General features: G+C 40.8%; 1 protein-coding gene across 5 annotated transcripts; it reads right to left on the bottom strand.

Annotated features, from left to right (window-relative positions):
- Nucleotides 1–1,077: 1,077 nt before the first annotated feature.
- On the bottom strand, nucleotides 1,078–24,456 carry LOC101857267 (eEF1A lysine and N-terminal methyltransferase). 5 transcript variants are annotated; one of them, XM_005103805.2, is made up of 14 exons: nucleotides 24,182–24,456; nucleotides 21,416–21,512; nucleotides 19,945–20,173; nucleotides 19,079–19,287; nucleotides 18,514–18,637; nucleotides 17,299–17,417; nucleotides 15,923–16,057; nucleotides 15,413–15,599; nucleotides 11,105–11,285; nucleotides 8,107–8,253; nucleotides 7,542–7,618; nucleotides 6,003–6,144; nucleotides 4,102–4,230; nucleotides 1,078–1,895 (listed from the first exon to the last, which is right to left on the bottom strand). In XM_005103805.2, the coding sequence occupies exons 2-14, from the start codon at nucleotides 21,505–21,507 to the stop codon at nucleotides 1,615–1,617; spliced, it is 2,052 nt and encodes a 683-aa protein (XP_005103862.1). In that variant the 5' UTR covers nucleotides 21,508–21,512; nucleotides 24,182–24,456; the 3' UTR covers nucleotides 1,078–1,614. The 5 variants fall into 5 exon arrangements, with proteins under 5 accessions (XP_005103862.1, XP_035827078.1, XP_035827079.1 ...); XM_035971185.1 differs by having other exon boundaries at nucleotides 24,196–24,456; XM_035971186.1 differs by having other exon boundaries at nucleotides 24,301–24,456.
- Nucleotides 24,457–26,211: the final 1,755 nt, after the last annotated feature.

Raw genomic sequence — 26,211 nt, 5'->3', positions numbered from 1 at the left:
GCCCAGAGGAGGGGGAAAAGGAGGTGATGGGGTGGGGCAGAAAGTAGAGAAGAAAGCAGGCGACAGAACATTATTTAAGAGCAGAAAAGGATGTAAAAGGAAACAATTTTAGAGAAAAAAAATTTTCCGCAGATATCCGGATTTGAACCCGTGACCTATTGAATGAGAGGTGAACACCTTTACCTGTGGACCATGAGAGCCCCCCGAAGTACAAGGTATTGGGAATGGAACAGTAAAGAGAATAATATAATAGAGTATAAAAAGTATTGTTTTATGATTTTTAATTCGCGCAGTCAATGTAGTGTGAAACATATTTTACATAGTATTTGGGGGATCAAGGACTGGTGATGGGTCTCATTTAAATATTGAGAAATGCCTAGGCATCTCAAACAGCTTCTCCCAATCCAGCCAACCGTACCTGCCCGTGGTGGTCCCTGTCCTCACTGACACGGCTCTGGCGAATGGCGAGTTGTTGGCGCCAACAAACCAACCCCCCCGTTTCCTAGAGGGGTTTTAAAACAACAGGATGGGAGCAGGTGTGGCCCCACAAGGTGCAGGAGGCAGAACCCACCGATGTGTGGTAGACGCTATGCTCCTCACTAACACACCCCTACTCCCCATTGAGTGGGTGTCTATTCTGCCTAACACCTCTACTACTTTCATCAACACACCCTCGCTGAGAAGGTACCAGCCAGTTTGAGAGTGACTGGGTGCAGGGGATGGACCGAGCAGAATGCCTGACTTGCTTTCTGGCCGTGAAACCTCTTAGTAAAGGCACAACGACCCAGGACGTGACGATCCAATGGCTTTTCTACTTGGCCAATACCTCATGAAAGAGTCGAAAACCTTAGCCAGTAGCCATTGGTGGCGGGGAATGGGCAACGTGAACCCTACCGGAATTACACGGTCACAGGGCAGTTAGATCTTTCCAGTCTCATGAAAACTCCTAGTACCCTCCTATCCTCAACATGAATGGCCTCTTCTCAGGGTGGGCAGACAGTCCACAGACACCCCAGTCCACAACAACAACAACATAGTATTTGAATTCATGTCCAGAAACATATTGACTGCTCAGTGGAAGATTCCATCATAGTTACTTTTCAAAATAGCATATGGAGGAGTCTTACACAGTGCAGTTGCTATACATTTGTAAAGTACAAAACCAACAAATTCCTAGAAAATAAATCCCATTATTAATTTTGAATCTTGTCCTAAATACATCACTCTTTTTGACAGGGTATCATCACTGTGCTAGCAACATAGCACACCTCTCTTTTGCAACTTTTGGAGATAGAGGGGATAAACTGTTAAACTAGATTTTTTATCACCTAATAATGGTAAAACTTGCAGGTTTCTTTTGTGACTGCTTGACCACTTTTGTTTTGATTTTTCCAAAAGACTGATAGTACCACCAAATAAAATATAAGGCCCGTTGCAGTTTGGCACAACACTCTGAGTTATGCAATTTTGCTAGTGCAGTGATGGTATGAGGCCTGCAAGCCTAACTTTACTGAACTTCTAAATCAGTTTCAAAATCTTGACAGAACTTCATCTCATCCAATAAAGTCAAATTCCAAAAGTTCCATTGTTATAACGCTAAGCAGTACACATGTCTCATGTGTCAGGCAGCGTGAGTCCACTCATCATATCTTGCAGCTCAACATTTGTATCCGGCCACACTTTACGGATCTTGGCATCCATCTCTCTCCATGCTGCATCAAGATTCTCCCGCTGCCAGGCAGGGGAAGAGCTGGTGCAGTGGGCAGCGTAGACAATTGTGTTCACATCCTCTTCCAGTTTAAGACTCCCGCAAGAGGTGAAGGTCAGGGCAATCCTGTCGAGCACACTCTTTCCCAGTTCCTCATCACGACTCGCTAGGTTGAGGAGGAAAATGCCTGAGGATTAAAGTTATTTTTTTCTGAGGGTTGCAGGGGTTCGGTAGTCAAATCAGACTAGTTAGCTCCAATCTGAGGTACATGCATAGTATGATGGTGGATAGTGAGTGCAGAGATTATGATTTTTTTTTTAAATAAAGGGGCAGGGGGTCTGGCCAATGATCAAATTGACTTAAGTAAGGAATTTCTTCTGTACCTCAAATACCCGAGCCTGTGAACATGCTTCGAAAAAACCTATCACACTTTCACAGTACCATACCGAAAGTGTTTGCAAACATTCTGGCATATGGTGAACAAGTAACAGAGTCCCCACCAGGTCGGGAAATCGGGAAAAAGTCTGGAATTTTGTGATGGGTCGGGAGGTCGGGAAAGGATAGGGCCTGTGTAATATTAGTAGTGTAGCTATCTAGACAGTATGGTTGATGAATCAGGAAGAGGAAGCATAATTGAACCGCTATGGCGGTAGGTGAAAGTGTATGTGTGACATTGAAGCTCGATCGGGAAGAATCAAGATCTACTTTCACTTTTGTTACCGCCCAGAAATTTTCTGGTAATAAGTCTGATAGATAACGCAACATTGTAACATGAAGGTTGTGCATTACAACTGCTGTGTCGCCATGAAAATAAATCAATATTTGTTCTGTGCTGTCACTTGTGAAAAAAAAAAAAAAGAAAAGAAAGTTATACAAGCATCTTGTTAGGCTCGCCATCGTGACCGGTCAGTGAACCTGCGCGTTCGCACCATATGATAAGGCATCGTGTGAATACCGGCGATCTGAGTGCTGTGAAGTATAGGACTCCGGAATGTGGGGGGTTATTGATTTTTTTAAAAAAAGATACACTCGGGGGAAAGGGATTTGGGGGGGGGGCTGAAGCAACGCTAGAGGACTCAAACTGAACTTAGAAGCAAATTTTTTGTATTTAGAATTTTGATGGCTACTATAAGAGCTCTCTGTAAAGCTCGCGTTGGTGCAGGACTTGTGTGGAATCGGGATCTGTCATGCCTTGTTATTGAACTTAAGTGTTCGTGTTTCATTGGATCGGGTGATAGTATATCTAAATTTTAGCTTTCTGTTCAAGATTGGCAGATTTTTCAGTGTCACTGCATCTTGCCCTCCCTCAGTTCTTACACCTCTCACACTGAGTAGGTCTACTTGAGCCATTCAAGTTATTTACTAATATTACTCTACTTGGAGTTTGAGGACTAGTTTTCTTTGTCACATTTATTATATGAATCATGACACCCACACTGGTCGATATTCTGGTTCTAGTTCTTTTCTCAGGCTCAAAACAGGATTCATCATGTAGGCTAATATGATGAGGGGAAAATATAAATAAGTAAAAACAGACAGAAATACTTAAGTCACACAAGATCTCAGTGCCACACTGACATGTTATTGACTGGATATAATGTACCTACGCGGGCACGTGTGTGTGTGTATGTTGTGTGTGTGTATTCACAAACATATACATATATTATATTAGATATAAATGGAGCACGCGCTGTCACTATTATGTAACATGCCCCTGGAAAATTGAGAAGCTGGGTTGGCAGTCACCCAGTATTATAATCATCTATAGTTTGAAGACTATACTACAAAATGTACATTTGCATTCATTTAAAGACATTTTGACTTTTTATCACTGACAGATGGACTTTCAGGGATCATTCTTGATGAGCAGCGGCCTCTTTTTTCCCTCGAATTGGGATCTGAAAAAAAATGTGGGGGTCTTGAAAAAAATTTCCAGGATATGGTGGGGACCCTGAAATAACGTCTGTGGCATGGCAAGTATCCCTCTCCTGCTGCATGCTAGGTAGGAACCCTGCACTACAAGCCCCCACTTCTCCCGGCTGTGCTTTCTAAAAGATAGAACACCTAGATAGATGATACTGGCTGCCCAAGGAACTGTAAAATGAATCTCTACCAGAACTGGAGCAACTCAGGTACACAAATATATTTGTACCGCGTTCATAGTGAAGTAAAGCATTCTACCATTGTAGTTGATGGTGCATTATGATTCAGACCCATAAGAAAAATATAAAAATTTCAGTTCTTTCTAAAAATAAAAAAAAGAATTCAGTCAAACACCTAGATCAACTGTCACAGATTGAAAATGAAGAGTAGAGTCTTACTCTTAGGCTCACTGTTATCATAAAAGGTTATATAAAACCTAACAGTGGCATTCAGCCAACACAGCAACCTACCTTCAGGACTGAGCAAAGAACCAATAGCCTCAAGGAAGTCCTTTTCCACAAATGCCAAAGGTGGGCAGCTCAAACCAACAGAGTTGTCTTTGCTGTCAACATCAATGATAATCACATCCCGTTTTTCACCTTCATAAAAAAAATTTAAAAAAAAGAAAAAGAACACATTTTGTGTTTACCATAAAATTAAAAAAATACACACGTTACTGAGCTAAAGGGCACCAGCCTCATAGCTGATGGATAAGTAACAACAATACATCTGATAGTATGATTGAAAAAGGTCAACAAGAGAACAATATCAACAATCAGTGCTTCCACCAGCTGAAGCTGAAAAGTAAAGAAAATTCTGCGGGGGGGGGGTCTGGGGGCCGCAGCAGGGTCCAGGGACAGCGTTCCGGTGGGGGTCCAGGGGGCGAGGCCCCCTAAGAAATTGAAATTTAGTACTTTTAGAGGGTTGAAAATGGCATTTGGGAGTCTGTTTGAAGAGATAGCCAACAGCCCATACTACTTATTTAATTCACCAAGATTTTGTCTTGTTTGATTTCTTCACACATATCTTTTCATTGCTGGCAATGTTTAAAAGCAGGTTCCCCTTCCATTGCTACTATAATTCAATTAATTTGTCATCGCACCATTGATAGAAGGCAAACCTGAGAATAATGAAAAGATAATATGTACCTTCACAATACAGTTACCCAGCATATACCCTAATTTTCCTCAATTTTCACGTCTGAATGTCGCATGTCACAACCTCGGAACACCACTTTGAATTGTTCTTGATTTTAGTAGTTTTAGCACAAATTTCTTTCACCGCGGCCCTTATCGCGTTCCCGTGCCGTAGAATCTTCGCGCTGATAATTTCTCTAGATCTAGACAATAAATCTGTTTTAAAACAGTTTCTTTCTGACAGTAATTTTCTGAGATCACAAGTCAATTTACTTGATCAACGCGCAGATTTTCCAGCCGCGGCAACAATCTGAAGACAGAAGGAATGAGGAGGGAATGACAGAAGGGAGGAGAGAGGCACAAAAAGTTCGCCAGAATTTGATCAATCTGCAGGTAAAAAAAGGTACTGCCGACCAACCCGCAATGAATGCATGGGGCATAGCGGACTAATGGCCGATGGCAGGAAATGCGCAACCTGGCAGGTTTCTATACCATAACAAACTATTGCCGAGAGAATTACCGTAAATATCCGTAACTTATACTATACAAGACGACACAAAGGCGAGTACGGATCTTTTGCTACGCAATTTCCGTAGTCCTACGCTGTCGCAGATTTTTACGGAGGGAGTTGATAATGATGGAGGAACAAGTACGGAACTGGCAGAAAGTACGGATTTCCGTAAAAATACGGAAGAGTGCAAGCACTGAACAATATGCTCTACGTCTCAAAGAGGACAAAGATTAAGCCTAATGCCAGCAGTAAAAAAAAAATCAGAGTAGACCTCGAGTAGCACAAACATGTCTAGGACTAGTCCTCCATTATCTGCACATGTAATCTCAGGTTCCCCAAATTCATACCTTATTCTGATTAAGTCACAGTGAGTCCACACAAAAAGTAAAACACAAGACACCATGGATAGCTTGAACACTCGCCTTTAGTCTTATCATAAAAGTACCAACTCCAAGTTACACATTACACAGACACTTTGTAGTACTTTCAGTAATTTCATTGCAACTCTGTACTTTTCCCCTTTATTCTCTTCTTCTCTCTCAGAGTTTCAGCATACTCCTTCTGGGGGTAAGGCAGATGTCATTGCACACAGACTTGACCCAAATGTCATTGTTGAGCAAACATCATTACAAACACCTGTTCACTATCCAAGCAGACCCCAGCTTCAACTGTATCAACACACATCATTTAGATTTTACTTCATGAACTACACAAACATCCAAACCTTGAGAAGCGAGCGTCCTAACAACATCAAGTCCATCTGCCACAGTCACTCTCAGCCGGTCGCTGTCGTCAGGCACAAGATCAAAGAAGTCTCTGGCCACCTCCACGACAGACGGGTCCAACTCCACAGCTTCTATTGACATCTAAAAAAAAGGTGTGGTACTTGGAAAACAATTCATTTTTCACTTGAATTTAACGTAACAAATTTAAGACACAAAACTTTAAGAGAATTGATATAATTCAAATATATAAGTGGCACAATATTTTGTACTGATGACAAAAAATGATATAACCTCCATTTCTACAGATGGAACAAGAAATGTACAATTATATCTTCCCGCAGAATCTGAGAAGATTGAAGAGAGACAAAAATCTTAATGACTGCCTAACAATCCCTGCACATTGGAAAGTCTTTTCACACATGAAACAGGAAATGTAGGCTACTATCAGTCTGACAAACTAATCAGCCCTTTTTAAAAAGAACCAAAAGGTTCTAAATAAATGAGTGTACAGTTGAAATTCGAGTGAACAGAATTTTTTCTTAAGATTAACTGATTCAGCCCGCAGACAATTTTGACTGCAAATAATTTTGACTCCCGATGCAAATAATTTGTGACCTCACAGGTCGTCTCACAAAAAGTGTATAAGAAATATCAAAATTTGATAAAACCACATGTGTGGCACATAGAAATGTTTAGAATTTAAAAAACTATTCAATGACACAAGAAAGCAGAGTAGAAATGTAAGCGGTCAGGAAAAAAGACGAGAGGAAAGTGGTGTAAAGAAAGGGAGCAATAGACAAAGCTTCTCTGAGCACAGGACACAGTCAGCCGCTGTGAGCAGCTCTGCGTCAAAACACAGGAGACAGTCAGCCGCTGTGAGCAGCTCTGCGTCAAAACACAGGAGACAGTCAGCCGCTGTGAGCAGCTCTGCGTCAAAACACAGGACACAGTCAGCCGCTGTGAGCAGCGCTGCGTCAAAACACAGGACACAGTCAGCCGCTGTGAGCAGCGCTGCGTCAAAACACAGGACACAGTCAGCCGCTGTGAGCAGCGCTGCGTCAAAACACAGGACACAGTCAGCCGCTGTGAGCAGCTCTGCGTCAAAACACAGGACACAGTCAGCCGCTGTGAGCAGCGCTGCGTCAAAACACAGGACACAGTCAGCCGCTGTGAGCAGCGCTGCGTCAAAACACAGGACACAGTCAGCCGCTGTGAGCAGCTCTGCGTCAAAACACAGGAGACAGTCAGCTGCTGTGAGCAGCTCTGCGTCAAAACACAGGACACAGTCAGCCGCTGTGAGCAGCTCTGCGTCAAAACACAGGAGACAGTCAGCCGCTGTGAGCAGCTCTGCGGGCTGAATCTGTTAAAGCAAAATATTGAGGATTTCACAACAGGCAGTAAAACAGTAGCAATAACATCACTGGTGACGAAGCTGGGTCAGAATGATGAACCCCCCAAAACAAAAGTACAGAATAAGAATGAAAGAGTGATAAAAAAGTGAAGACAAAGCGCAGCCATTGGCTGGGACACAAGCTTACTGTAGTCCAGGCATCATGCAGGAAACACGGTAGTCCTCCTCCTCCAAGGCCAACCAACAAACATGATATCTGAGAATCTGAAAAGATTGAAGAGAGACAAAAATCTTAATGACTGCTTAACGATCCCTGCACATTGGAAAGGCTTTTCTTCTCTTTATAGAGCCCCCCCATTCCCCTTTTCTCAAGAAAAAAAAGCTAAACAAACTGAAGATTTCAATTAGGAACATATACTTTGAGTAAACGGTGTATTTTGACAAAGACAACGACAATGACAATCTTTATTCATCTTGCAGGGAGTCTGGGAGTATTTGTGTTTGGTTTGCGAGTGCTGTGGTGTGGCTTGTTTCTTCTTTCCAATGACACATCTGCTGTTCTTGTCTTATTGCTCCTCCTTTTCTTTGTATGCTACTTTCTAGTTACACCTCTAATTTTCAACACTTATATAGTTACATCTGTGTTGCAAATTCCATAAAACTCTTATTAAAACTAAAGGAAATACTTTGTTTCATTCCTTGTAAAAAGAAATTTGAAGTTGTCAAAACATAGTTATAATGAGTATTCTTACCCAATTTCGGCAAAAATGCCAATCCACCAACAAATGCAATGAGATAGTCACTGGGGAGATAACCTTTATCCACTCTCAGCTTATCAGGGGGGCCTTCACTGGGAACATCTGTGGAGCCCTTCTGGCGGCGCTTCTTTTTCTTGCGAGCTGGGGAAGGTGGGGAAAAATACATAATTGCAGACTTGCCAACCTTTCCATGACCAAAAATAAGAGTTTGGGGTGGGGGGGGGGGGGATGAGTCTCCAAACCCCCAGTAGATAATTTGTTTTGGTAAGTGATTTACAGCGTTCACAACTGCATAAGGTCATATGAGTGCGTGGGACACATTAACCCCTTCACTGCCCCAGCCTGCTGATTCAGCGGGCCAAGAAGTGCTTCCCTGAGCCATTTTTAGTGTAATTTTCCACTGTTTGAAGGGACAAACTGTGTCACGACTAATCCTCATTGATATTACAGTAGTCTCCCGTGAATCTGAGCGTCATTTTCATTGTTATGAAGAAGTGAAGTGTTGACGTTCTGAGTTGTGTTTACGTTTTGGTATTTTTTTGCTTTTCGCAATGGCTTACAGTGATGATAATGATTTCAATTGAGTTTCTGAGTTAGAGGCTCTATGTGACGCTTGTAGTAATTGGAGCAGTTTTCCCCTGCACAGCTATGTAGCTCATAGCTGGCAGTGAAGGGGTTAAACATTTCAGTTTGGCAAGAATTTTGAATTTTGCCCAGGTGGCCGCCGAAGCCTACTTTAATCGTTTTAGGGACCACCAAGGGATCTTTAACTCATTCGCTACGTATTATTTTCGGCTTGTGGAAGAATTTTTTTTCGGGAGAGCGAAAGAGATGATGACTAGTGGGCAGTTAAAAGGTCTTTGGGGCCACAAATTCAAATAAATATCAACGTATTATATACCAATATTTTCAGTATGGTTTGTAGAATACATCTGTAATGTTTATTTATGTATTTTTCAACTTTGGTTTCTGTAAGAGTCGATTATGCAACACAGTTTTGATTGGATGCGGATAAAATTTGAAAATAAAAAATTTATAATCTTTGGTGAAACTCAAAAAATATGTTTGCACCAAGTCAAATGATACATCAAAATAACCATAAATGAATATAGAACTGGAAAATATTGAAAAGTTTGCAGTTATTTACCTACATTCCATAATATTTGTACATTTTGAACATAACATCCGATATTGAAAAAAAAAATTTTTTTATAATCTTGAAAAACGATCACAAACAGAAAAAACCCCGCTCGTATCTTATATGGAATTATTCAGAATTGCATTTGGAATAAACCTATACATGTCTTGAGTGGCACTTTTTGTGTAATTTCATCAAAAAGTAGTGATTTTGGGGAGAAAAAAATATTTGACTATTTAGATCTAGACCTAGATCTAGCACTCAAAAATACTGATTTCTCAATAACAGTGCATTGGCAATATGAGTCCAATCGTATCAATATTATAAAAAATAGCCCTACCATTCTTTACTGGGCAAAATAATGATAGGTTTTGTTGTGTAAAATTACTAAGACTGGTGTCCGGGCTACAATTTTGGCATTGCGATAAAACAAAGTTGAATAAACTACGAAATCGCGTTTCAAAACTGAATCTAAATTTCCGATTTTCAGTGGAAATACTTGACCCGGAAGTCAACATTATATCATGACCTTTATTTTAACATGGATATGTGGATTGGAATAGAATCTAAACTAAAATTGAAGATCGGTTCTCGCGCCACTGGGGGCGGCTTAGCGTACTGACGGCACTTTAGCCGCGCAGCCCCCCACACCTCGGCGTAGCGAATGAGTTAATGTGCGCAGTTTGCACATGGGACCTCCGAGATTTTTCACCCTGATTCGAAAAGGCTAGGTGTAGATCTTACTTACCATAAGATCAGGGGTGTGGCTGAAAGACAGCAGTAAGAAGGAGCCAAAGAGTAGCAATAGAATTTTAGAGAAGAACATTTTCCGTTGCTGTCAGGTTTCGAACCCGGTACCTACTGAATGAAAGAGGAACACCGTTCACCTCAAGACCATGAGAGCCCCCAAAGTAGATTAAGATTGTGTTATAATACCACTGTGACAAATACACGTGTACTGCAGATCAATAAACGAGTATTTTCACACCATTTATGATGCATCATGCCAACATTGTAAAATAAATCAATATAAACCTCAGTATTTTCCTGTCATTTACGATAGGTGGCATACCACCAATGGAAATGGAATTCAAGAAAAAAAATCGGTTTTACACAAATCCCATCAGCGTTCTTCGATTTAGCAGTACTTGTCAGACCTGTGGTAGAAGCAGAAGGCATCGCTCCATAATGACAGTTGATAGATGAATGGTGCACTCAGGTACTGGTCTACATTCAGTGTCTTCTGATGATAACGATTTAGTTAACAGTGGTCATGCAGACCAGCAAATGCCCATCGCAGTCAGCACGAGGAAAGCATTCCCGTTGTGTCATCTTATGTCTTGTCAAGAGTTGCATATAATTCCATTTTAAGACTTCTTCATTGCAATATTCTACCCTTTGTTCTCAAGTTCTTCCCTCTTGCAGGTAATTTAGAATCTTGGAAGAAGTAGACTTCTTTTCCTCTTTTCATTCCCTGGTTCTTCAAAGAGAACATATAGGCAACACCTGTGAGGAAATGCAACACACTTTCTTTCATTCACAATTCTGTGGATACTCGGATAAAACTTTCAATGCTGAGTGCGTTTAATTTTCAACTTGACGAGATGAAAACCCCCTTTCAGAAAAAGAGCTTAGTTAAAAAACAACAATAAAGACTGCATGGAACTGACAGAGATCAATGTTATAATGGTATTGATGCAAAAATCTCGGAGACCTGAAGAAAATCAGACAGGCTTACTCTATGTTCAACTCCGTCTGGCATTAAACATATCGGAGAACACTATAAGAGTCATTCAACAGTATGGCTTCTATGAGGGGAATGAGGCTACACGCATGAACAACTATTTGTCTTACGTTGCTTCAGGCGGGCCTCTGACTGGATTATGTTCTTGTTATCGAGAAAGATGAGTCTGCGGTAGAGTTGTCCCCCATTGAGTTCCACATCCTCTACCAGATACTCCCCGCTCACCGTACTTCGCCCTCGTGCCACGGGGAAACGACGTCCAATGTCTTCTCCAATGGACAGGAATGGGACCTTCATTTAAGATGAAAAGCAAAACATCTTACAGTCAAGGTCATCAAAAACATAAAAAAGTTCGAACAGCGGTGTCAGATTGTTCTCAAATTCAAACAACCTGCTCTCCTTTGACTATAACAGAGGTTGTCAACCTGTGGGTCGCGACCCCCCGGGGGGTCGCCAGACCTCTCTTGGGGGGTCGCGAGATCATAGAGGATTTTGTGCTAAATGGACCTCTGAAAACTAAAACATTGCTCTTTTTCTTCCCCTGGCAATTTTCAAAATACGGTTCCCTCTTCAATTGGCGGAAATAAGAAAAAAGGTATACACCTCTTCAATTGGCTGAAATAAGAAAAAAGGTATACACCTCTTCAATTGGCTGAAATAAGAAAAAAGGTATACACCTGAACTTCTAAACAAGGCAAGAGAAACAACAAGGCTACACCAGTTTGCCCTGTCTATTTATGTGGGCCAATCATAGGTTTGGTTTGCAGTGTTTTCTTTTCTTTCAAAATGTATAATTTACCCTCACCATAGGCCAACGCACAATAGCTTGAAGCCTCGTTTATGACGAGCTACATGAGTGCTGGCTTCGGAGAACGGGTTCACAGGGGGAAGCATAGTAGTCATGTACTATTTCCATCCAGACCTGTCTCGCCCGCGTTTAATTTGTGTACTCCTACTGACTTCTAGGCCCTGGCGTAGATCTAACCCACACCCAAGGGATGACACTGTAAAAAAAAAATCACGGAAACTCCATTTCACTATAATTGTCTCTTTCTAATTCCATGTAGGCATCTAGCTTGTCTTCTCTAATAGGATCATAGGCCTAGCTGAGAAAAAAAATCTATTCATTATAAAACTATGTTGTTGCGTGGCAGAACAATAAACACGCAGGAAAGGCCATGTCAGGAAATTTGACAAAGGAGAAAAAAAAAGGAGAGGGAGAGAGAGAGAGAGAGAGAGAGAGAGAGAGAGAGAGAGAGAGAGAGAGAGAAATAAAAGAAACCACACACAATTGGAGAAACACTTATAAAGCTTTGCACGATAAAGATGGCACAGCTGATGTTAGGTGAGGTTAGTGCACAGAAATTGCAGCAAGTTCCCCTTTCAAATGATACTGTCAAGAGGCGTATTGTACGCATGTCTTCAAACATTTATTAAGTAACAGGTTGTAGAGGAGGCTAATGCTTCCCCCAAGTTCTCGTTCCAGCTTGACGAATCAGTTGATGTGGCATCCTGCTCACAGTGACTGGTCTTTGCGAGATACGTGTTGGGAAAAGATGTGAAAGAAGAATGGGGTTTTTTTTTGCACCCCACTGGACACCACCACAACAGCTGATGATGTCATGAACAAGTTAGCCTCCTTTTTTGGAAAACGAGGGTCTTGAGTGAAAGAATGTGTGTGGTATTTGTACTGATGGTACCCCAGCCACGATGGGATCTAAGTTGGGCTTTCAGGTAAAAGTGAAAGACAAAGCACCATACGCAAAAGGCGTTCACTGCATGATACATAGATATATATGCACTAGCTTGCAAGACTCTCAATCCCACTTTGAAGGAAACGTTGGAATCGACTGTTAAGATTGCCAACTATGTGAAACACAGCCCCCTAAATACCCGACTGTTCAAGGAACTCTGTTTTGACATGAGTGCAGATCATGAAACACTGCTTTTCTACACTCAAGTTCGATGGTTATCGAAAGGAAACGTTGTATGTCGCGTCTTCGAGCCGAGAGAGGAGATCAAGTTCTTCCTGGAAGTGCAAAGAAAAGATGAGGTCAGCAGGCATTTCTCAATTGATTTGTGGACCCAAAGACTTGCCTACAGGCAGGGGCGGTTTGTTAACTGGGCAAGACCGGCGGTGGCGGTCAAATTTTTGTCAGAGATTTATTGCTGATGATGATTTTCATTCAGTTTTAAGTAAATCCGAATAAACATGTATCAACATTCAAAAAGCACCTTGCCGATTTAAACGCATTCAAATAGACAAGTGGGATTCACTGCTGTTTTGTCGCGACAGAGCCTCATTCCTTCACCTTTGTTTATCGCACCAGCCCTTGATTGCCAAATTGGCCTCCGTGTTGCTTACAAAATCAGTAATGAGACTGTCTTGAGTCTTGAGCAGCACAGACACATAAAATATTTTATCAGCTCAATACATGTACTTATCATCCAGCCTTTGTCTACTATCATCAGAACATTCATTGTCAGCATGGCACTAATCTTTTTTGTTTATTGAATTTTTAGCCACCTATAGTTCATGTTTGGTGACTATTCATTGCTTTCTCCCCACTAACAACGTACCTGGCCCATATGAGTCTAGCCGGCGAAAAGAGGAATCGTCTAGTGAAGATATATAAGGAGAATTATAACGAGGAGCGATAGGCTCTCGGCCGTCAGAGTCTGGGCCGAAAACAATGGGCCTACCCCCTCCCTTCCCTCCCCTTATCCACCGTCACCCCAGCTAGACACCAAGTTCTATAATTAGCATTTGACACACTTCCCACTTTGTTACCACAGTGGTCTGAAAACTGAGAAGTGAGATGAAGAACGTTTGATAACATAATGATGGAAAACTGTTGTGTGCTAACTTTGTCCAGCTTTGTATAGTATCTGATTGTAGACTTAATCTGCATGGGACAGCGTCATTGGTACCGTATCAATTGACTTTTTGCCATCATACAGTACTGTTCTTATTACATATTATTTACAGGTCGAGTGCACGTCGATATTGTGTGTGGGTGTGTAGAAACTTAGTAGAAAGTAAAAATCTTTGGTTAAAGTACCAGAGGCCATGACCAGCAGTTCATTGTGCTTCTCACTTTCAGTTTGTTTTCTAGCATACTCTAGTAGTGTTTCTGTTTCTATGCCGTTCAAGTCAGTTTCTATTAACTCAGTAACTTCCATCATACATTAATCACAATATTGTTTCTTGACACTACCATAATTATTCCAGCTCTTTCACATTATATAAAATGTTTACAGTGGTGTGTGTGTGAGTGGGGGAGTGGGTGGGGATGGCGAAAGTAGGGATATAAAATGAGGAGAGAGAGAGAGAGAGAGAGAGATATGTACCTTGCTTTATCCAAGACTTCCCCGAGAATTTCAAAACTGGTCGCTGAACTACAGGCACAGCCCTCTCACCAGTTTATTTTTTCTTTAAATCTGTGTGAGTGTGTGTGTGTGTGTGTGTGTGTGTGTGTGTGTGTGTGTGTGTGTGTGTGTGTGTGTGTGTGTGTGTGTGTGTGTGTGTGTGTGTGTGTTTGTGTGTATCTGTGTGTGTGTGTGTTCTCTCCTTTTTCTCGATTTGTATTTGCTTGAAATAGGAGTGATTTAAAACATCAAAGGTACAGTTATTGTTCAGTAGTTAATATGTAATATAGGCCTCTTTAATTGTCTGCTGCTGGATTGTATGCTTTTTTTTTGGGGGGGGGGGATGATTAAAAGGGTTTCTTTATTACTTTATTTAGTGGTTGGGGTACGAGGGGTCGTTTCATTTGCCAAACAATCAAAAGGGGGTCGCGGATTGAAAAAGGTTGAGAACCACTGGACTATAAACATTGGGTAAAAGTTAATTGGAAGTAATAACCTCAATAGACCTACATATTTCCATATTTATCTGGTCATGTTCCCTACCACTGTCAATTCCCTTAACTGTTTCTTAATAGTACCCCAGTGTTTCTGTTCTAGCTAGGGGTTAATGTATAATTTTGCTTTAAGTTAAAGCTCCAGGCTCCTGACCTCAATAGTCAACTAGTTCAGTGGCTTTAAATGACTATCATGTCAGTAGATTATGCAATGTGCACATGTGACCTCTGAATGTTTTGCCCTAATGGAAGAAAATCAAATGTTATATCTATCATATCCAAAGCACTGAATGAAATTCCAGTCATTTACCATCCATTCATACTTGTACAAACCAATGAACCAATCACAGAACTATGTGCTTTGGAAAAAAAGAGGTGGACACTTCACTTTTGAGTTAAATAATCATTTTCTTCTCCCCCCCCCCAACCCTCCACTCAAGACTACAGACTGTTTTATAGAAGCATTATTACAAGTGAGTGTATTAAAAACAGACTTCAGTGAATTTATAATACAAAAAGAAGAAGAACATCGAACATTTGCGTTATGTCACAAACCTGTGCTCTAGGAGGGCATTTAGGCGGAGCTAACTCCATGACCTTGAGGGAAAGTTCTGCCTTGATAGCTTCAAGATTGTCATATTCGTGACCTCGACCCAACCCTACCACCACTAGGCGCTGAAAGCCAGCACTGGCTGTGAGATGAAGCCGGCCCTTGTCAGTAGAGAACAGCCATTCCGTCTCCCTGTGAAGGAATTTCTCAATTTTAGAACATTGCATAGTATTGACACACATCACAGCAAGACTGTGTTGTTTTGTCACCAGTTTTGTTTACACTGTAAACGAATGAATGACAAATTAAAAGCAATAACATCAAGTTGATAAAATGTGCAGATGATTCGACCATGATTGGGCTGTTTGTTAGATCTATGGCAAGTCTTTTCAGGTTCAATCATCAACTGCTCCCTCTTCCATTTCGCCCAACATCTTACTTTTTCTATCTCAGTTTTCCCTGACTCTCAAGCATCAGAACCTGAGATGATGACAACAGCAGTTTCATTCTCTCACCTTCCTTGAGGTACAATGAAGATGGCAAATTTGTTCTCCATCTTGTCTGGTGAGTCGACCACCGTGAGACTGTACCGTGGCATGTTGGAGTCAGGGGTGTGCAGTTCCAGCGTAATCTGCTGATCGCTGGACATCCTGGGGACACAGGGCACAGGTTTGAGTATGAGATAAAGAGAAACATATTGGGAACACTTCATCAAGAGCTAAAGAACTTTAATAAAAACCCTCGAGATCATATTATGTGGAAAAAAATATGGGAATGGGAAAGAAGTAGGAATGACCAGAAGCTCTCTCTAACCATCTCCAAGGACTTGAGTTTTTCAAAAAAAATTTTTTTTTTAGAAGAGGTTTTACGGCGATCACAAAGGCAAAAGGTCATATGAGCGCCAAGGGGTGGATGTCAACAGAGAAGTCCTTACAGGGAATCAGACTTACTCTGCTTACTTCCCTAGTTTCAACAGCACAAAGTCTACTTCGACTATCAAGGCAACCGGGAAATAGTGGGTCACAAGTGTGTGACAAACATACAAAAGAAGTAGAGAAAAAATGATGATAGTAAGGATTAGGAAAGAAAAAGCAGCAGTTCCCTATTGCAGTTCAGGCACAGTTATGAGCATGACATTAATGAATCAGCCCATTTAAAATTTCCAATTCTACTGTGCATGTTGTTATTGATCCTGAATTCTACTGTGCATAAGAACATATTAGTGTCCCCCGTTTGGGAATGGCCTAAAGACAGTTCAGTCAGTAGCACCGCCCCGAGGGGTTATCCCCAAGGAATTAAAGAGTTCACGAGAATTACAAACAAGATAGAGCTATGGACAGTGATATTCACAAAGGGATAAGGAGATCATACAAAGCCCAATCAATCTGCAGCCTCTGTCAATATTTTTTCTTGAACAATAAGTCTACATCAAATTAAATTAGAGGCACAAAAAGTATCTTTCAATAGGACAACTAGCTGTAGTAGCACATTCTGTAATGTGGGTGAAAAAAGAGGTTGACATTTCAAATTCAGGATTAATAATTCTATTTATTTCCAAAATCTAATATACAGTGGTCTCCAGCTGCTAGCATTCTGGGTAAAACGGAATTTTTCTTATGTTATTATCACTTGTAAAAGCACATTTCAAAGCGACAGCAACTTGTTTTAGCATGATCTCTCCTGTGCTTGTGTCAGAAACTGACCAGACGTAAAAATGACTAATTTTTCTTGGAACAGATGGAAACGAAGCAAACATCACATGCCCTCCTTTATTACTCGAAATTGTGATTTTTACTTCCTCTCAAACAAATGAGCAAATACAAAGTCAGAAACTTTTATACATACCCAGAAAAGCAGAACCTAAACATCACTCACTGGACCCTCTACTCACTTGCCAGCCAGCTGCTGCCTCACAATATGGTAGTACTGCATGTCTCGCACGATCTCAGACAGATATTTCACATCTTCCAATCTGTCCACTCGATCTTCATATCGACAAACCTCCACGATCTGGGGTTAGAGGACGGGGGGGGGGGGGGCTTGAGTTAAAGCACTCTTTTCTTTTTCCTATTGTCTTTACTGCAGATTGCTGTCAGGTTCTATCTTTGGTTGTTAATTTGCTGTTTGCTGTTACTGAAAGTCAATGCTTTTACAAAAGGCCTCATAGGCAGCACACTTGATCTGTTGTCAGAACACCAAGCAAAAAGGAAAACAATTCAAGGAAGGGTATGAACAATTCAGATCCCACTTGAATTCAACACCCAAACTTGTAAGAGCAGGCTGAGTTCATAATCTACTGAGCCACAGCAGCCGGTAAAACAGGAAGACAGAAGAAGCATTCTTAAACTTTTGTGAGTTTTCAAAGCTCTCTATCCTCTGTTTTTACAGCGCTCGCAACTGCACAAGGTCATATGAGCGTGCGGGACACATTAAACATTTTCTGCTTGGTAGGAATTTGGAATTTTGCTCGGGTGGCCGCTGATGACCACTCTTCTCGATTTTTAGGACCACCAACTGATCTTTAATGAGCGCAATTTGCACACGTGACCTCTGAGATTCTTCGCCCTTATCCGAGAAGGCTAGGTGTTAGATCTTACTTGCCATAAGATTAGGGGTGTAGCTGAAAGACAGCAGTAAGAAGGAGCCAAGGAGTAGCAGTAGAAAGGCTACAGAGAGAGTTAAGAGCCCAGAGGAAGGGCAAAGGGAAGAGAGGAGGGGGCAGAAAGTGGAGATGAAAGCAGATGACAGAACTAGGTTAGAGAACAGGAAAAGAGGTGAAAGGAGAAATTTTACAGAAAAAATTTTTCTGTCGCTGTCAGGTTTTGAACTCGAGACCTATTGAATGAGAGGCGAACACCATAACCTCTAGACCACGAGAGCCCCTCCTCTCCATTCACTTGGCTTGACACTTTTGGATGTATCCAATTTGGAAGTCATGCCTCATAGCCAACCTTACAGTGTTGAAAGGTGTATTTGACAACACATACAACACTGGAGAATAAAAAATCGTGACTGACGAATGTCCAGTACATTTACTGGAAGTTTCACTTACAATACTGATGCTCCATACCAATACAAAACAGTATTTGAAAAATCATCAGTTTACCTGGGGCATCCCAGGTATGCTTTTCAGCTTGGTAATGACCACGGCAAAGACAGGCATTGATAATGAATCTTGACCGCCACCTTCAGCCTCCATGTGAATACGATGAATTCTGATTGGCCAGGATCTGTAAAGTTTGAGAATTTTAGTTGAAGCGATAAAATTTAAAACAAGAAAGAATGGGTCATACATCAATAGAGACAAAATGGTAAGAAGATAAACAAAAACCTGATACCAATAAAGAAAAGAATTCCGCACCACAGAGGTTTTTCAAAGTCTGGAAATACTTTCTGCACAGCTAAGCATCAACTGTTGGACAAAATCTGAATGAACTCTGAAACTTCAATGATGTGTCTTCATCAAACAAAGAAAGTCTACATCTAAAAACAAAGTAAACAGAAAAGGCCATCTCAGAGAATGAGTACAGCAAAAGCTTTAAAAAACGCAGAAGAAGAATTCAAACACAGATAGCTAGCACAGAAGTAGAACTTTATCAAACCAGATTAGCAGCTCACCCAAAGTGACTTTCGTATAAAAGACTAAAAATATCAAAATAATACAGACTTACAATTCTGTAAAGTAGCGAAGAAGAGTTCTCTGTACATGGTCCTGAAGCAGTGAGATGATAACGTAGCGACCTCCAAGCTTCAAACATCTACACACTTCAGCAAACATACGGTGTATATTTTCAATTACGTCTTTCTCTTCACTGACCAGAAGGGCATCTAAGGTTCCTTTATCCAGTACAGCATTAAAATGCATATCTGTATAGGCCATCTGCAATCAAATTAAATTTTTTTTTTTGTTCAGTCTGTCACAAACAAGAAAATTTACATAATGACAGTCACTTAGAGCTAACAATGTTAGATAATAACAAAAAAAGATACAGCTGATGGAAGACCTATCAGCAATGTCTGTGAACAAGAGCGCAAGCAAAGGTATAAGATTAAAAACAGGTTTAAGATTAAAAACAGGTAAAAATAAAACATAATGAAAAAGGAGACAAAATGAAAGCAAAACCATTTGCTGACACTAAAAAGAAAGCAGTGCTTTGACAAACTTTGAGCAGGTCAGTCAGTACCCTTTGAGCCCTGACCTCCAGAAGACAGGTTGGGAATAGGGTCTCGCTCACCGCTGCACCAGTGACTAGGAATTTGAGCAATTTTATACGCCACCGGTCAAGGGCTCAATACTTTTTGCAAAAATGGACTTGAAAATAGAAAACAAAATCCCAAGAACCATCTCTTCTTACTTTTGTTTAGAATTTTTAGCAAGCCATTAAGTCAACTTCTAAAACACCTCAATAGAGATCTAAATAACAAAAGGGTGGGATCCAGAAGCTAAGACATCAATGAGCTGAAGTCCACAAAGATCATATTTAAATAAGAAATTTGATTCAAATACACATTTAAACAGGAAAATCAACGCACAAACCTGAGTGACATCCACTTTTTCAAATGTCATTTTTGGTCGTTTCACTTTGTGTCTGTCTGTCATCTGACGAATGACCACATCACTGATGTCAATGTTGACAAGATTTTGTAGGCCATTGTCGTACATATTCTCACTGAGAGCAGAGTTACCACAGCCCACTACCAGGACCAAGTTGGATGGCGTGATGTACTTATGGATCACATGGCTCAGCTGAGGGTACTCACCATACCTAGAAAACAGAAAATACATATACAATTTGTACTCGCAAATATTATATTTTCACATCAGAGTGTTCTGAGTAAAAGTAAGAAAATAATCCCAAAATAAGCATGCAGTCATTTGCATCCACTTTCACGTTCTTTTCCATTTGAATTGTCTACAATGGTAGGTCGGTCATAACTTCATAACAAAAGACAATAACTATCAATACCATTTAAACTGGATTGCTTCACATTAATTTTTACACTAAGACTCTGAAAGTTATTCTAGGGTGTGCAAAAGCCTGATCAAAAAATAAAAAAATGTACACACTCTTTATCCAATACATTTCCACTGAATCAAGATCATGATGATAAACCAAAGTTTAAAAAAACTTGCAATCACTTACAGGAACCTACCTTAACTGCCAAACGATATCTCCCTGCCCCTCCCATGATAAATTCTTTTATAAATAATACATCTGTCTGAGACAGAAACCTACTCAATCCAGAAACAGAAATTCCTGTTGAGGATGGAAAATTATGCTTTGCTTGCTCAGCCTTGATTTGAAACAAAACTAAATTTAGTTCCATCAGATAACATTTATGCAACGCCGCCAGGCAAGGAAGGCAGGAAGGGGGGAGGGGGGAGAAGGGGTGTGGTTTGAGGGTTGCTGTTACCCATCCATGTGAGCCCCAAGTGGTGCAGTTGGTCAAGGTGGTGTGGGCAAGATTTCTCACCACTGCTGGTGGAAGTGCTTGAGTGGCTCCAGCATGAAAACTGTCCTCGGGAGCCAGAAGTGTGAAATTAATTTGACCACGGCCTGCCGCCCTGACTGTAAACGTTTCTTGAATCATTGTTACATACAGGACAAGGGTGGTTTTAGAGCTGATTGTGCTTATAATTACATCAATGGGTGGGGGCTAAGAACAATGGATACAGAGGAGAAGTTCAATGGTTTCAGTTTTTAATTCGTCAAACAGATGTCCTTGGAGATGCTAACACTTGTGGCAATGGATAAGTAAGACTGATACAGGCCATTATCAGAGAGGCTAGGATGGCACTTGGGAGGTGTGAAGTTTTTACCACATCTTGCCGACCGGACAGGCGACCCTTGATACCACTGCCTACGAGCTGGCCCTCTGGACCCACTCCCCCTAAATTTCCCCATCTGAGACAGAAAATGTTTAAGATGCAATTGTTCTCTTGCTTCTTTGCAATTCCATCTCGGGTAGGTTAAAATATGTATAGTTATTGTAAAGCTACTATTTACCATTCAAACGGGATTTTCCCTCGTTTCTTGAAAAATCGGTCCCAGTAGTCAGGTTGGCTGAACTCTGTGTGACTTGTAGGAAGAAGATCCATTGTACCTTTGAAACAAAGAAACATTCATTACAATTTTAACTCTTTTCCTACCCGGCCAAAATCAACCACTGGCCCAGGGCTTTTCCCTGATCTATTTTACGCCCCTACCCCACCAAAGGAAAATGTCAAAACGTCCAACTAAACACGCAGAAACCATATCTTATGGCCCATCAAACTGAAGGTTAAAAAATAATCTATCATATGGGGATACAATATATTGAAGATTTATTCCAATTATATTAGTTTTGGGTTTCTAAAAGTGATTATGCAATATCGAAGGCGTCATATGAAATCAACAATTTTCCATCTTTTAAAGGTCATATCTCAAAAAGTACAACAACAGCATGATTCAAACTTCCCAAGTAGGTTGCCTCAAGTAATACAAAGAAATGCTGAAAGTCATGTATATATGTACCTAATATAGAAGTGAAAATATGAGACATATACTGAAGTCGGGGGAGAGCTTTTCTTCTCATTTTTACGTTTCGAAGGGAACAAAAAAAGGGCTGAAATGACCAAAAATCGTCTCTCAGTGCTATATTTTCTTTCGAGTCTGCTAACAGGAAGTCTATTCTATCATTTTGAAAACTTGTTTAGTTTTTAGTTGTTTAGTATGGGGTTTTACGGCGCTCGCAACTGCATAAGGTCATATGAGTGCGCGAAACACAAGTTGGTTGCATTCGCAATAGTTCAATGCACGGTTGGTCAACTATTAGACTTTAAAACGTTAAAATATTAAATTTAGGTGTAAACATATTTTCAATTGAAAACAACTCTTATAAATAATAACATTTTTAACAATATTGTTTCATTTTATAATTTCCCATAAAGACCAATGGCCTTCATAAAATCCAAGATTCTGTTGGGACCAACGACGGAAAAAATGTCTTGCAATTTCTTGCATTTGAATATTTCCTTCGGATCTCTCCAAAGTGTAGACATTCGGTTAAAATGTGTCTAATGGTAAAATCTGTGTCGCATCCGACAAAGAACGGCTTCTCATCTCCCTGTAGGAGGTATTTGTGCGTCAGGGCCGTGTGTCCGATGTGCAATCGAGTAAAAATGACTTCGTCTCCTCTAGAGAGGTCCACAGGATTTCGCGGTTCCAGTTTGGGTTTTATATTACCATACAGAGTTTGTTATTTTTCTGTTTTTTCCAGTGGCTCTCCCACAGACTGGAGGTGTACTTTTTTACTTTATAAAATTTTTTAAGTCAGTCTGTGGGAGAGTGTTTGTCGTTGATCCCAACAGAAGGGATGAAAGGATTTCTTCGCCAGGTCGTCTACCTGCTCGTTTCCTCGGATGCCCACATAGCTAGGTACAGATAGGGTGTGAATTTTCTGTTGTAGCCTAACTATTTTTAAGTGTAGGAGTGTGTAGTCTGTGAGTGAGGTGATGCAAAACAGAGAGTCAGAAAGGATAAGGAAAGATTTGTTAGGAGAATTTTCTACGGAGTCCAGTGCCATGTCAATGGCAGTGGCCTCCGCAGAGAAAATGGAGGCTTCAGGATGGAGTCTTCTCTGGCGTGTACTGTTGGAAGGTAGGGCCGCTGCGCCCACATAATTCTCTTTTTTGGAGCCATCCGTGAAGATGAGCTCCGCACCGGGGTATAAATCATCTATAAGTTTTTTGTATTCTGCTTTAAAAGTTTTGGGGTTTGTGCTTTCTTTGTTGTATGTGGTCAGCTGTAAGTCTACTTTTGCCTTGGTGAGGTGCCACAGAGGGAGGTCGGGGAAAAGAAATTGTTGGATGTCTTGTTTGGAAAAGTGTACGTTTTTGAGGTCTTCAAGGATTCTGAGGCCGAAGGGTTTGATGAGTTTTTCGTTGTTTTGGAATTTGTTTATGATTTCTGGGTTTGTTTTAAAAATGCAGTTGTGCGCTGGATTTTCTGGTGGTGAGTTCGGTTTAATTGCGTATTGTAGTGAGAGTTGTGTGCGTCTGAGTGAGAGTGATGGTATGTTTGCCTCGGCCTGGAGGCTCTCCACCGGGGAAGTGCGGAAAGCCCCCAGAGCGAGGCGGAGTCCTTGGTTTTGTTCTGGGTCTAGCATTTTCAGGATGTGTGGTTCTGCCGATCCGTAGACTTGACAGCCGTAGTCAAGCCTGGACCGGACAAGGGAGATGTCAAGGGACATGACTCTTATCTTTACTGTGGGGACAAGATTATTAGGGGAGTGGCACGCCCTTGGATGACGTCAAGAGTCCGGCGCAAAATAGAGAGACATCGTCTGAGAGACTCACTGAGGTATTCAGTCGAACTCAGGACCACGACGAGGGAACATTAATCTTGGACGGGGGCCCCCCGACAGACCAGACTCATCGGACCGCCAGGTAACTTTACAGTGGAGAAGGTGTTTTGAGTCTCCGCCCCACTCCGGATGCGATAGCATTTTCAAAGCGTTAAGCGCTTTCTGGCACCTCACACGAAGGTCTTTGAAACTTTGGCGTTTGTGGTATGAATTGAGTTTTTTGTCGAATATAACGCAGAGGAAACGAGCTTGGTCCAGGACGAGAATCCTTTCCCTGTATAGTGTCAAATCCGGTTGCAGCACACGTCTGCCTGATCTAGATCTAGGGGCAGTGGGTCGACTGACATTCATAGAAGTCAAGTGAATGAAATGAATATAAAAAAAACACTGAAAAACACAGGCAAAACATAACCGAGCCGAACACTTACTTTCTTATTATTACCCAATATCTCTAGAGTCTAGATTTAATCTAGACTATCTAGAGTCTAGTCTAGATCTACTAAGATTACTATGACAGACAGCCGCAAATCATAAGTGTGCAGCGTACGGACAGTGTGTGTATGTTGTAATCCTATTTAGTTTAGATCAACACTATAGCACAGTAGATCTCTTGGCTACAGTACAAGCCGCGGGTGTGCAGTGTAGATCTACTGCTGGCTGGCGTGCATGTGTTGTCTTCGTTTCGTGATGAGAGGGGCTTCTTCCATGTTTTGATTTTTCTATTCGCAAGTGCATACGAAAAAAATTCGAATAGCCTAAGGGGCCGTTCAAATATAAACTTACGCATGGGGGGGCGTGTCTTTGGCTCTTGTAAGAAAAGTGTAAGAAAGGGGGGAGGGGTCTTGAACTAATGTAATAATACACTTTTGTGGGGTGAAAAAATATTTTTGATGAACACTGCCTTTGTTGGTGATACCTAATTTCACTTTTTGTTTTCAGCATAATGATCAGTAATAACAGATACAGTGGATTCCTAATAAAGTCAACTTGCCTAAAGTCAACTCTTGCTTACAGTCAACTTTTCATTGTGGTCCCATTGTTTACCTTCTTTGTTCAAGTAATTTTAAGTAGATCTAATTGTGTTTCTGATACAGTCAACCGCTTGAGTGTTAAGCTTGTGTAAAGTCTACAATTTGGGGCTAAATCCCTAGATGAATTCGTTTAATTAAGAAGAGATATTTCGCCTGAGCTAGTGGTGTACACACCTCCAATTACTTTGTTCTTTCATTATCTCTTGTTTTGGTGACAACTTCAGAATTATACTCTCTGAAATTGAGATTACATCTTGTTTATTGCCAGGTACTTTGTAATTTTGTAGCTGTCATCTTCAATTTTCAATGGCCCGTATGTGTAGTACAATGGAAAAAGTCAACCTTGCTCAAAGTTAACACTTTTTTCTGTCCGGGGTGTAGACTTTATCAGAATTTCACTGTGTAACTTGTTTTAATTGTAATTAAGGCACTTTTGTCATTGACATGAGTCTCAATTTTTTCCTTATTAGTAAGAAAGAGTATGCAATATTTGCTTGAATGATTTACTCCAGCGTGGTGAAATCGGGCGCTCGTCAAAATAATGAAAGTGAAAAAAATGGCATTTTCCCGCAGGTTTGGGAACTTTTATAGAATTTTTGTTTTTCTGCTAAACACCTTTTTCGTCCATATAATAACACATTTCCATGCGAATTTTACTGAAAAACGTTCATTACATGCACAAAATTTGTGATTTTTCAGTTTTAAAGGCTCTCTTGAAGTTATCAAACTTTGGCGGTCGTTTTCTCACTAAATTTACCCCTGAACACAGAATTCTACACTTAGTGTAGAATTCTGTGCCCCTGAAATCAGGTGACCCACACCTCCTTCAATCGCAAATATTTCGACTTCTATTCAGCATAGATGGATATATCGTTTTTATCAAAAGGAAGGTAAATGGACAGGTTTTAAGATGAGATCAATAACTCCGTATGCCTCAAAACTGACGAGCGCCTGATCCCACCATGTCGTGGCACCTCTTATATTTTAGTGCATATATTATTATGTGCATGTATGTGTGTATGCATGTTTTTCATGAATATTATGCAGTGCGCATGGAACAATGATTGTTTCACAGATTTGCGCGATAAAAATGTCATATTATTTTTATCATAAGGGAGCAATGTACTGTTATGGGGGGGGGGGGGGGGGCAAAAGTAAAACAAATGTAAGAGTGTGGGGGGGGGGGGGGGGGGGGCAAAAGCCCCAGAAACTGGTGTGATTTGTTGTTACATTCCCAAAACCCATATATCGGCCTTTTCTCTCCTCCTTGGGGGAAATGGATTTTTTTTTAATGTACTGTAAACCTGAGATCGATAGGCTATTGCATGCTTCACAATTTTCAAAAAATACAACTTTTAGTTTATTATAAACATATTTATTCATGACTTTTATGTTGATTTTTGAAGAAGCAGTTTTTTGTGTGTGTT

The sequence above is a fragment of the Aplysia californica genome, unplaced genomic scaffold, assembly GCF_000002075.1.
Source record: "Aplysia californica isolate F4 #8 unplaced genomic scaffold, AplCal3.0 scaffold00390, whole genome shotgun sequence".
Classification (NCBI taxonomy): Eukaryota; Metazoa; Mollusca; class Gastropoda; order Aplysiida; family Aplysiidae; genus Aplysia; species Aplysia californica.
Note: the sequence above shows the minus strand (reverse complement) of the source record. Positions and strands in the feature narration are given on the sequence as shown.